Consider the following 11,912-nt stretch of genomic DNA (forward strand, 5'->3'; position numbering starts at 1 on the left):
GTGCCAACCAAAAGGATTGGGCTAAGAGGCTCAACATGGCCCAGTTCTTGTATAACTTACAAAAGCATGAGTTGACCAACCAAAGCTCCTTTGAGCTTCCCATAAGACAACAATTGATGACACAATAGGAGCATGTAGCTGGCTATATAGGGAAGAGTCTAATAGCCTACCATGCTGCTCAAAGTTGGGAGGAACAGGCAAACTTGGCTCGGGCCTACTTAGCCAAAGCCACCAGAAAGGTGAAGAAGTGGGCTGAAAAAAAAGGTGGCGCATGGAGTTCAACATTGGGGACTCGATGCTTGTCAAGCTACTCTCTCAACAGTTCAAGTCCCTAAGAAAGGTGCACAAGGGGTTGGTCAGGAGATATGAAGGACCATTCCCCATTGCTAAGAGGGTGGGCAAGGTGTCCTACCAAGTCCAACTACCCCCAAGCTGAAGATACATCCTGTCTTCCTTGTGAGCTACCTTAAGCCATACCATGAACACATGGAAGACCCCAACCGAAATACCTCAAAGAGGGCATCCACAGTCGTAGTCACATCATTTGACAAAGAAGTTGAATGCATCCTAACATATCAGACAAAGAGAAGGCGTGGTGTGCCACCTTACAAGGAGTACATCATTAAGTGGAAGAACTTGCTAGATAGTGAAACAAGTTGGGAATGCGCAAAAGATCTTTGGAAATTCGAAGACTTGATTCGTCACTACCATGAGGAAGAAGCAATGAGGACGTCACTAGATTAGGTGGGGGAGGATGTCACAAGGTGACAAGATTGACTCAACCCTACTGAGGAGGGGGGATGATGGGAGGGGTTTTAGGAACACTCTAGAAGGTTTCAGATGCCCCAAGACACTTTAAGAAAGTTCAAGGAGATTCCAGAAGCATTCTAGAAGCTTCATGAACACCCTTGAACTTTGTACATACTTATACACACTTCTAGAGCTTTTCTAGAGCATTCATGTATCTAAGGGAACTAAGATAGGTTTAGAAGAAGGAGAGGTGTAGAAGTAAGTTTAGAACATTCATGTTCTAGAGAAGTCCCTTAAGGAGGTGGAGGTGCCTATAAAAAGGGGACCCCCTCCCTCATTTGCATCAAGGAGGAAGCAACCAAGCAATCAAGTGTTGTATCCCTCTCTTGAGCAATACAAAGAGTTTCTTTGAGTTCTCCATCTCTCTTTCCTTGTGTGCTTTGTGACTTTGTTGCCTAAGTGTGTGCCTCAGTGTGAGAGTTGGTAAGTTACTTAGTCTTAGGACCCAGGAGAGTGCTCTAAGTAGGGAAGGCTAATTTGCAGAGTGACGGAATGCTGCCCAAGTGCCGCATGAGATGCTAGAGGGGACTAGTTTTGTGACAACGTAGATCTCATCATAGTATTCCATTATGTCCTTAGGATGGTCCTGTTACTGGCGTAGTCTCAGTATTTTCTTATTGCTAATGGATATTTAAGGATATTATTTCATGTACCTTCAGAGTTGTTGTGTTTTGTTGTGCTTGCGATGAGACCATCACGATGTCTTTGCATGGTGATTTCATAGTTGTGTAGTAGTTTTGATTGGGACAAGATTTAGAATGTATACATGTGCTTATCTTTTCTTATTGTGAAAGCATGCCGGTTACAATGATTAATGAATTTCTTTTGAAAGCTAAATTATAAAGCAACAAGACAAATCATACCTCTAGAACAACTTTCTACATGGCCGGGGTACCAACATCCTCATACTCTTCTACGATGGTATAGTAGTTTTTTCCATTCTCGTCAGTCATTTGCATGCACTTGGACTGTTTCTTTCTCTTTGGGGTCATTAGAGGCTCACTCATCGGGTTTGACAGTCGAACACTTTCTACTTTTGCCACTTTGGTTTCCCCTTCCTCAGCAAGCTCCATGTATTATATGGCATCCTATAGGTGGGCCTCTGTTCTGTTAAATTGGACGCGAGTGGCTGGGATCCTAATGGTGAGACCCTTGTGCTTAGCTTTTATGCATTGATGGTAGCTGGACAGGACTAACGTCAAGCCATTTATCAGGGGCCGCCCCAGTAAGGCATGGCATGCTATTCTCCTAGAAATCACTTGAAACTCTTGATTGATGAAGAATGATCTGATAGCTACTGGCAACTCAATCAACCCTTCTATAACAAACATGTTCCCATTAAAGTTTGTGACCTCCATGGGTAGCCCTCTAATAGTCTCCTTTTGTATATTCATAAGCTTTAGGGTGTGGAGGGAGATCAAATTCACAGAGCTTCCATGAATGTCACATTTCATATCCCCTTATTTTGGTTGTAATGTATAGGGGTCGCTTGTGAGGGGGTCCGTGGCCAACATATCATCCGGGGGTGAATTCCACATGGGATCTGTTCATGCTGATGAGTACATAATTTACATACAATTTATAAGGATTTATGCATGATTTTTATGACGGTTTGTTTGAGTTTCACCCATTTCAGCTTAATTTCAGGAAATAATTCAGGGGAAACCAACTCAGGAGAAAGAAGGCATAAAACAAAAAGAAAAGAGCCAGATTTGAGGTAATTTATCCCAGCTAGAACCATGGCCCAACCGAGAGAACAAGAGAGGTTCACTCGGCCCATGCAGCCCATGCTACACTCTTTGGGAGAACCCAAAGAGAGAGCCTAGCAAGAAAGCCAATTCGGCCCAGCAAAGAGGAGGCCCATTTCAGCTCAAAAGCAGCCTAAAATTGTAGCCATAAACAGCCCAAATTTCAGCCAAGGTGCAGCCCAAAGTGCAGCCCAAGAAGAGCTAGGGGCGGCAACCTCTAGAGAGTTCAAGAGAAAGGGGCAGCATTTTCTAAAAGGTTCAAGAGGAGAAAAGGGCAGCAAATTCTAGAAGCTTCAAGAGAGGCTAGAGGTGGCAGCTTCTAGACTCCTTGAAAGCCTATTTAAGGAGGTCTCTTGGAGAGGAATGGTGTTCAATTGCCTAAGTTCAAGACTCCTTGGTCTCTTGGGTTCGAAATTCAAGGAGAGGAGAAGAGAGATAGCTAGGCGCAAGAGAGAAGGGGCTGAGGAGATTCAAGCATTCCAAGAAGAGGAGAAGGTAAATTCGAAGGAGGAGAAGCTCTTGAGAGATTTAGGTTACATTCTTACTTAATTTTTGCATACTTTGTGTTCGAATTCAGCTAGGGATTATGTAATTTCTCCATCTGTCTTTCTTTCTTGCTGTAATGGGAGTTTGATTGTTGTAAATTCAATTCTGTAATTAGTTTTCTTGAATCATTCGAATAGATCAGATTCAACTTTGAGTTTCTTGTTTAGAATTTTAATTGTAGAACTGATCAGCCGAACTTCTATCTTACAAATTCAGATCTAAAATTTCAGATCTGTAATTTGTAATGTCTGAATTGCTTGAGAGAGAATTCAGACATTCATCATCCAGTATTGGCTGATCTGTTCTAGATTCTTGGAAATTCTAGAGTGCTTGAGAAAGACTCTAGAATTTCAGATCTGCTACTCAAGATTTGAATTGAATGCAAGATTAGAGATAACTTGCACAATTCAGTTGGTGATCATTTAATCTGAATTAATGCCATGGAATTGTTTGATCTAATGCATGCATGAATGATTAGATTCTTGATAGAGATATAAGAATCATCATTCATGCATAGGATGAACAGACACTTGAAAGAGGCTGCTCATTGCCTTGGGGTTTCACCAAACCCAGGCTGAATCAAATTCTATTCGAATGATCTAGAGGGTTAATTACTGAATCATTTCTGAGTATTTTTAGCCTAGTAGATAATTTGTTAGCTAGATTTTCAGATTTGAATTAGATTTAGAATTTGGTTAATTAGATAACAGTAGACTGATTTATTACTAGTAGTTGCTACATAAGTCCTCGTGGGAACGATACTCTACTCACTACTCTATTACTTAAGTGGTTAGTGCACTTGCTAGTGTCACCAAGATGCACCACATGCGATGATGTTCGAGCGGCCTTCTGAAAGCTTTCGCTAGTGCTCTAATGGCAAGTCATCACGTCATGGCACTAGCCCCTGTTTACTGAGGAACTGTTGTAAGTCGAGACTCTACTCAAACCATTGAATCAACATGTCCGCGTGATCACCTCCCGACGACTCGACCATGTTTACATTGCCTCCTTTCGAGTGTGTGGAGAAGGGATCAGTCTCTACCCACGTTGGCTTTCTCTTGATGAAATCATCTAGCTTTACTTTCTGCACAAAGAGCCATCAGAGAGTGAAACAAATCCATTAGATCATGGTTTGGTGACTAATGATAGTTACACCACCTCCCCCCATGCCTTTCCTTCTGGGGTCAACCATGAGCGGTGGTGGTGGTAGGTTGATCACGCGATCTTCCACAAGTTTATTCATTATCATAATGACATCACTTTTACTATAGGTGAAGGGGGGGGGGGGGAGAAGTGGTGGTAGTAGGTCGTTTCTTTGGTTTTGGTTGCTGCCACGACATTAGGTGTTTGGGTTATGGTTGAGTTGGCCCTGGGTGCCACGTGGCAGCCTCCGTGGCCGTCTTATCTCTCCCCAACCACTTTGGCACCACGCAGGAAGGCAACTCCATCAGGGAAGAGGACTTATCCGAAGACCTCGGTGGGTAACCTCATCCCCACAATCCCAGAAGCCTCATCCGGATTGGACATGGATCTTTGGCTATAAATAGGTAACCTCTACTCAGGGTAAGGGACTTTTGACTCCTCGGACTATCATTTTGCCTCCTTTGCTCGGACCAACATTATTATCATCTGCTCGGCTCGACCACTTACCTTTCATATCATTGACTTGAGTGTTGGAGTGCCTACCCGGGGACCAACGCCTTGGGCCTATGATCTTTTTCTTGATTTTAGAATCTTGGTGCACAGTTTCGTCCTTCCACCTTGGCTTCACTAGTTGGCAGGACTATCTGATTGCGATCTTGGTTCAAAACACCTTGGATCGGACAACATCAGTAGGGTCCTTGGTTAGACCCTCTAGTGTTTCAAGGTCTACGATCAACGACATACTACAACCTTATCGAGATTGGCTGTGATGCCGTATTGGTGACAATACGTGTCGTTCTCTCTGCGCACTTCCAAAGTTGGCTAAAGGTTTCGACTTTGACATTCTCAATTCTAATTCAGTATGCTGGGTGCATCCCCTGTATGCACTATTCCACAAAACTCTTTTTTGTTGCATGCTCGTTGAAAAAGGAGTGTCAATTTCTCAATTCGCATGACATAGGCTAGGTCTTTTCCAACACGTTGTTCTATGTTGTGTAGATCCACCATTGTTAGTCTTCGCTCAAGAGCAAACCATTTGGACAAGAATTTCTTCGCTAATTTTACCCATGAGTCGATGCTTCCCGTTGCTAGGTTGACGAACCATGAATATGTTGATCCGATCAAGGACTTGGAGAACTCCCAAACCTTCAAGTCTCCATCCAAGGTGAATAATCCCAGTGCATCTTCGAACTTATTGATGTGCTCTTGTGGGCTTCCCTTCTACCTATCGTACTATGGCCATTGCTATAGAGGGATGTAGTCGGAGGGATATGGTTTGTACAAGATGCGATTGGAATAGGGCTTCTGGAGCACAAGTGTGGACTGGGTTTTGTTATGGTTTTCTTTCATTAAGCTCTAGACATATTCCTTTATCTCGGTTCGACTGATGGGTGCCTCCGTCGTCATATTATCCCGTGGGACCATGTGAGCCTATTCAACGGTGGAGAGGCGTGTTTTCTGTGTCGTGTCTAGTGCAGGTGCAGGGTTGGCTTTGTAGGAATGATCAGTCATTCTAGAGTTCAAGCTTCCAAGGTGGTTAGCAGGGGCGGACGCAGAAGGGCCAACAGGTGTGAACGGAAAGTATTCAACTGTTGTTGTCTTCTATCATAGTAGTTGTAGGGTGTTCCTCATCTTGGCCTGCATCTATTCCAATCAGTCAAAATGAGTTTCGAAATTGCACACCTTATTGGCCATGATTTCAATATCGGCCTGTTCGGCGAATTCCTGACCAATCTAATCCCCGATTTCTTGGTTGGCATTCTTGTGGTTGTTGGGTTGTTCTTTTGGGATAGGGGAAATGTTGATTGTACGGGTGACCATCCTTCGTGATCAAGAGATAAACCAGAGATTCTAATGTAAGTAGTGTGGTCAAGCTAAGTGTGGTGGTCTCCTTGAAGGACGAAGGAAGGCTAGGTTATAAACTTCTATCAACAAAGTCGTGTGTTAGTTATGATTCACACCCCCTTTTATAAGGGAAGATCCTGAGGCTTTGAAGGGAAGGAGCCAAAAAAGGATTTGACTCCTATTTAGAAAAGGGATATTTGATTCGTGTTAGTTGCCAGGGAGACACTAGTAGGGGTTTGCCATGTGTCTCATGAGATCTCTCCAAGACAAAATTTCCTTTCGTCTAAGGATTCTCATAGTACACATGTGCTACTTCCTTTCGCGGTTCTCTTATATTGACATGACGTAGGTGGCGTTAGGACTTGTCTAACGTATCCTGCTTATTCCTACTGGATGTCCTACTACGAGCAACTTTAGTTGATGGTATTTTCGTTCATTGCCAATCCGTGGTGGCTTCGAGCTTATCGCTGGTTCGTGGTGGCTTTGAGCTCATTATAGATCCATGGTGGCTTTGAGCTCATTGTATGTTTGTGGTAACTTTAAGTTCATCGCATATTCGTGGCGAGTTATGAACTCGTTGCGGGTCTTTGTTGGCTTGTGTGTCACCATAGGTGTTTCTGTAGTTCAAATTTGGTATCTTCATTACCGTTACAGTCATGGTGAACAACATGTACTTACAAAAAACATAAATGGGCGTGGATCAAATGTGTCCATGAAAAAAAATTGTTGAAGAGAAATTGGCTCGTCGACGAGGCCAATCCATAATATATTGTGGACTAGTATCATAAACCGGTCTTGTCCATGCCACAATAAACATATACTTCATCCTGTGTTGTGGACCAAAATGCTTCATCCACGAGATGACCATACTTTTCAACAGGAGTCTAAACACGTTCCAACCTTTTTACGAATATGATCTTATACCGCACATCTCATATATGACGGGTCCCATTTTTATAGTGGGTTCGAGTATGATGATGAGATATGTGGTGTTAGATCAAGCTACTAGAGGGTTGGAACGTTTTTGTTGGTAAAAGATCTCTTCGAACAACCCCTTCAAGAAAATCAAGTGCTTGTTTTAAAATTTAAAGAAATAATCCACGGCATTATTGTCTATTAATTTTCTTAGTTGGCGTGCCCTATAAAAAAGGAATGTGCCCAAATCACCTTTAAGAAGAGAGAGAGAGGGAGCAAACTCTTTGTAACTGAGGGTTCGCCACGAATTTCGGGCGATTTCTCCTCCCCTCCACATGCCGCGAGTATCTCTCCAGACATTCAATCTACAGTCCAAATGATACCCAAAAGAAAAAAAAAAATGTACAGCTCAAATGATTTGTTGATGGAGAGATATCAGAAGAAAACTATGAAGATGGTTTGACAGGGACTCTTTTCTTTTTTCTTCGTGTTCATCACGACTCATGTAATTGAGCTTTTCACTCTTTCAGTTTTGGCTTAGAGAGAGAGAGAGAGAGAGAGAGAGAGAGACAGGGAGAGAGGGATGCTGCAGAGAGCCGCAAACAATGCGTGTTCCTGGTGGTATGCAAGCCACATCAGGACAAAACAGTCGAAATGGCTCCAGCAAAGCCTTCAAGGTATTATCCTGCTCTGTCAATATTGATTTCGTCGAACAACCTTCTGTTATTCAGCTTACATCATATTCAGAATTACAAACAAGGTTTTTATGTATTATAAAGTTCCCCAGTATTGCACACTTAGCCAATTTTATTGTTTTTTCTTTTTTCCTTCATTGTAAATGTAGCTCATTAGACGAATGTCAATTGAACTTTTCCTTTTGCTCGCCAGAGGAAACACGTATGGTTTCAGTTTTCGATTTTGATGTTTTCTCTGTTTCTGTTATTCTGCAAATTTCCAATGCACAACGGCCTGAGACATCAACAGCAACAAACCTTCCTATATGTTTTGTCATAGAATGTCAAGTTTGGAGATCGTAGTAATTGAATTTACTTGAGTTTTTCTTGTTTAATTCCAGCTCAACTGAAAAAACAAAGATATTTTATTGGGCACCTGCATAAAACTATTTAGATTTTATTATTCACTCACCTCTAAGAACCCCAGAAAATGACTTGACTAATGGTTTTGTATTTTACAAATTAATGCACAAAAATGACTTGTTACCATCAATGGTAACTGTAAGTGGCACCGGTTTATACCACTACTCTTTGACTACAAAAATTTTTGCAGATATGGAGGAGAAGGTGAAGTACACGCTTAAACTCATTGAAGAGGATGGAGACTCCTTTGCCAAGAGGGCAGAGATGTATTACAGAAAGAGACCCGAACTCGTAAACTTTGTGGAAGAAACTTACCGGGCATATAGAGGCTTGGCTGAGAGGTATGATCATATATCTGGAGAGCTGCAAAGTGCTAACAAAACCCTTGCAACTATTTGTCCAGAGCAATTTCAGTTTACAATGGATGAAGACGATGAGGTTGTTCCTCTGAAAATGTCCACCCAATCCGTCAACCCCATTACAGATGTTCCTAAAGTCCCAAAACCAAATACTCCAAAGATTCCAAAGAAAGGAGCAAAGACCCTACCTACATTACATGGAAAGAAATCCCAATCCAAGAAGACAACTGAAGAGAAATCACATTCTAGTAGTGCTCGGACGAGCAAAGTTGAGGCACGTGAAGAGATCGATAGACTCCAAAAAGGAATCTTGGCTCTACAAACTGAGAAGGAGTTCTTCAAGAGTTCATATGAGAGCAGTCTTGCTAAGTATTGGGAAATTGAGGACTGTATGATTGAAATGCAAGACAAAGTTTGCAGCTTGCAAGATGACTTCGGTGTTGAAACTGTTATTGAGGATGATGAAGCTCGACATCTCATGGCTGTCACAGCTCTAAAATCATGCGAAGAAACCTTGATTCAATTGAAAAAGAAACACAAGCTATCTGCTAAGGAGGCAAAGGTAGAATATCAACGAATTAAGGATGCCCGTACGAAATTGAAGACCCTAAGATGTGAACTTCTCCGCGATCAGATTGACCAGTCAGCACCTTCTTATGAAAAGGAATTATTGGGTTCAAGTCGAAACCAGAATTTAGAGCAAGTAGATAGCAATCTGAAGAAAGAGGAACTTGAAATGGAGTCTACACGTGATAAGGTCAGGGAACACTCTGTAATAAACTCTGATACATCTCTCACAGTGTCAGAAATGGTGGAGAAGATTGATGAATTAGTTAATGAAGTCATGAACCTGGAAATTGCAGTTTCACGTCAGACTGCTTTAATGAAGAGATTAAAGTTCGAAACTGATGAACTTCATGAACACCTTAGGAGCTTGGAAGAGGATAAGGCCACTCTGATTGATGGATCAAACAAGTTGGGAGACAGACTCAGAAAACTAGATGCTGAGTTGAAAGAAATACAGGATCTTGAGAGGAATCTGAAAGATCAAAACAACAACCTCCAAATGAAATTTACTGAAGCACATCGCAACCTCAATCATCTTTCTGAAAATCTGCATAATGTGAAATCTGATGAAGAGGTTGAAACAACTAGTTCACTCCAAGAAGTAGAGAGTCCTGATTTCCAATCACCCAAAAGTTTCGAAGAAGATCAGACCACTCTGATTGACGGTTCAAACAATTTGGGAGTAAGGGAATTGGATGCTGAGTTGGAAGTACAGGATAGAAGGATAGACATGAAAGAGAAGGCAGATGAGGTTCAGAATCACAGTCATCAAGATGAAGAAGTAATTCAACCCAAGAGAAACAATAGTGTTGATGATATTTCTGAAAAAAGTAATGTCAAAAAAGAGCAGAGCACCGTTGAGAAGCAGGAATCGTCCCAAGCAGAAGATAACCTTATAAATGTTGAATCAGAGGAAGAGGCCACTGAGCAGGATGATCTACTAGACTTGAAGGAATTGCTCTTAATTAGATCGGAAGATAGAGAACACGTTCTATTGAAGGAGTACACTTCTGTTGTTCAAAATTATAAGGAATTAAAGAGGAAACTATCTGAATTAGCGAGAAAAAACCGAGATAGTCACTATGAGACAATGGTGCAACTGAGGGAACTAAAAAGTGCTAATGCCATGAAGGACGAGGAGATTAAATCTTTACGTCAGAAAATTAGCTCTCTTCAGAGAAGTTCTGCTCAAATTTCCATTGTTGGTTCCAAAGATTTTAATAATTCACAGCAAGAAAAACCCCATGATGGTATGCAAGCAGGAGCCGACTTTGAGTCAACTAATTTTCCGACAATGCCTTCAGACAACCAGCCAGCATCAGATTTGTTAGAAGATCTAAATGTTGGAGCTGCAGAAATGACCAACAAATCCATTGCAACCACAACCTCAGAAACTCAGCCTAAACAAGAAGGTTATGATGTTGATGAAGATATCAAGGTTGTATTAGTTGATAAACCTCAAACTGTTTCATCCATTGAAGAGAAGTTCCGAAGGGCCATTGATGATCTATTGGAGGAAAACCTAGATTTCTGGTTTAGATTCTGCACATCATTCCATCAGGTACAGAAATTCCAGACCGAAATCCAGGATCTACAAGACGAGTTCTCAAAATTGAAGGAAAACAAGAATAAAGAGGGGAATGCAGAGAAGTCTGTAAGATCAGATGCCCGACCAATATACAAACACCTAAGGGAAATATTAACTGAACTGACACTCTGGTTAGAACAGAATACATTGTTAAAAGATGAATTAATGGACAGATTCTCATCTCTGTGCAAAATACAAGAAGAAATATCAAGAATGTCACAAGCATGTTCTGGAAGTGAAGACCAGTTGAGCAAGTACCAGGCTGCCAAGTTCCAAGGAGAGGTTCTGAACATGAAACAAGAGAATAACAAAGTTGCACATGAATTACAAAGAGCTCTACTTCATGTGAGACACTTACAGTCTGAAATTGAGAAGACTTTATTGAGTATGAATGAGGAATTTGGCAATCTACCCAAGAAAAAGAATGAGGAATTTGGCCAATCAGGATCAAAAAGCAATCCCCTACAAATGAAGCATTCTTCAAGCAGCAATCGCCCTAAAGTTCCTTTGCGCACTTTCATTTTTGGTAGTAAGCCAAAAAAACCTAAGCCATCAGCAATATTTGGATGCGTGAGTCCAGCAATGCATAAACTGCATCCTAACCCGAAACCTGGACGTCCTTTGTAAGTTGATTCAATTTGGGATTCTTTCTAGCTCATTTTATTTTATTATTTCTAAGAGGATATATATTTCTTTTCTTGTTTCTTATAGTTGGAATAGTTCTAAATAGATAGAACTTGAGGATGTGCTTTCTCATTTTGTCCCTTCATCTTTTATCTGGGGATTTTAAACGAGTCAAGGAATCTTTTGATCACATTCCATGTTAGTCTCCATTTTCAATTAAAAATGTTCTCTCTGCAGTTTGTACAAACTTGACAAATACAGTGAATTCTACCAGTATAATTTTCTTTTCCTGTGCATGAATTCTCTTTGTTAAAATGGGTCTTACTAAAAAGCAATTTGTACGTACAGGAAGATAAACTACTTTGGACATATATAAAAAGGGGTGGACTGGGTACATTACTTTTGACAAATATAATCTTATTAATTCGGGTTGGACCAGATCAATTGGATTGGACTAAAATCGTTTTTATTAATAATGTATGGATTGTATTTCCATATTCTGATTTTGGGTTGAGTCTGATCCATATTGGTCTTTATCGAATTGGATGGAACCAAATCAGAATTCGGTCCATTGACAGCTTAGGGGTTAGAACAACTTTTCTGCCCTACCTACAACCCTGAATATAATACAATGTTGGAGCTTATTAATTTCAACATTCCATATATTCAG

The 11,912-nt window shown here is 41.1% G+C and overlaps 1 protein-coding gene across 1 annotated transcript; it reads left to right on the forward strand.

Annotated features, from left to right (window-relative positions):
- Positions 1-7,293: 7,293 nt before the first annotated feature.
- LOC104609891 (kinase-interacting protein 1-like) lies at positions 7,294-11,530 on the forward strand. Its single transcript, XM_010276320.3, has 2 exons — positions 7,294-7,684; positions 8,295-11,530. The coding sequence occupies exons 1-2, from the start codon at positions 7,591-7,593 to the stop codon at positions 11,243-11,245; spliced, it is 3,045 nt and encodes a 1,014-aa protein (XP_010274622.1). The 5' UTR covers positions 7,294-7,590; the 3' UTR covers positions 11,246-11,530.
- Positions 11,531-11,912: the final 382 nt, after the last annotated feature.

The sequence above is a fragment of the Nelumbo nucifera genome, chromosome 1, assembly GCF_055504915.1.
Source record: "Nelumbo nucifera cultivar China Antique chromosome 1, China Antique-T2T, whole genome shotgun sequence".
Classification (NCBI taxonomy): domain Eukaryota; kingdom Viridiplantae; phylum Streptophyta; class Magnoliopsida; order Proteales; family Nelumbonaceae; genus Nelumbo; species Nelumbo nucifera.

Excerpts from the sequence above, each read along its gene's own strand:
- LOC104609891 (XM_010276320.3), top strand. The coding sequence starts at position 7,591 with ATGCTGCAGAGAGCCGCAAACAATGCGTGTTCCTGGTGGTATGCAAGC. Across the intron at positions 7,685-8,294 it reads GCTCCAGCAAAGCCTTCAAG|ATATGGAGGAGAAGGTGAAG; the intron begins GTATTATCCTGC and ends AAATTTTTGCAG.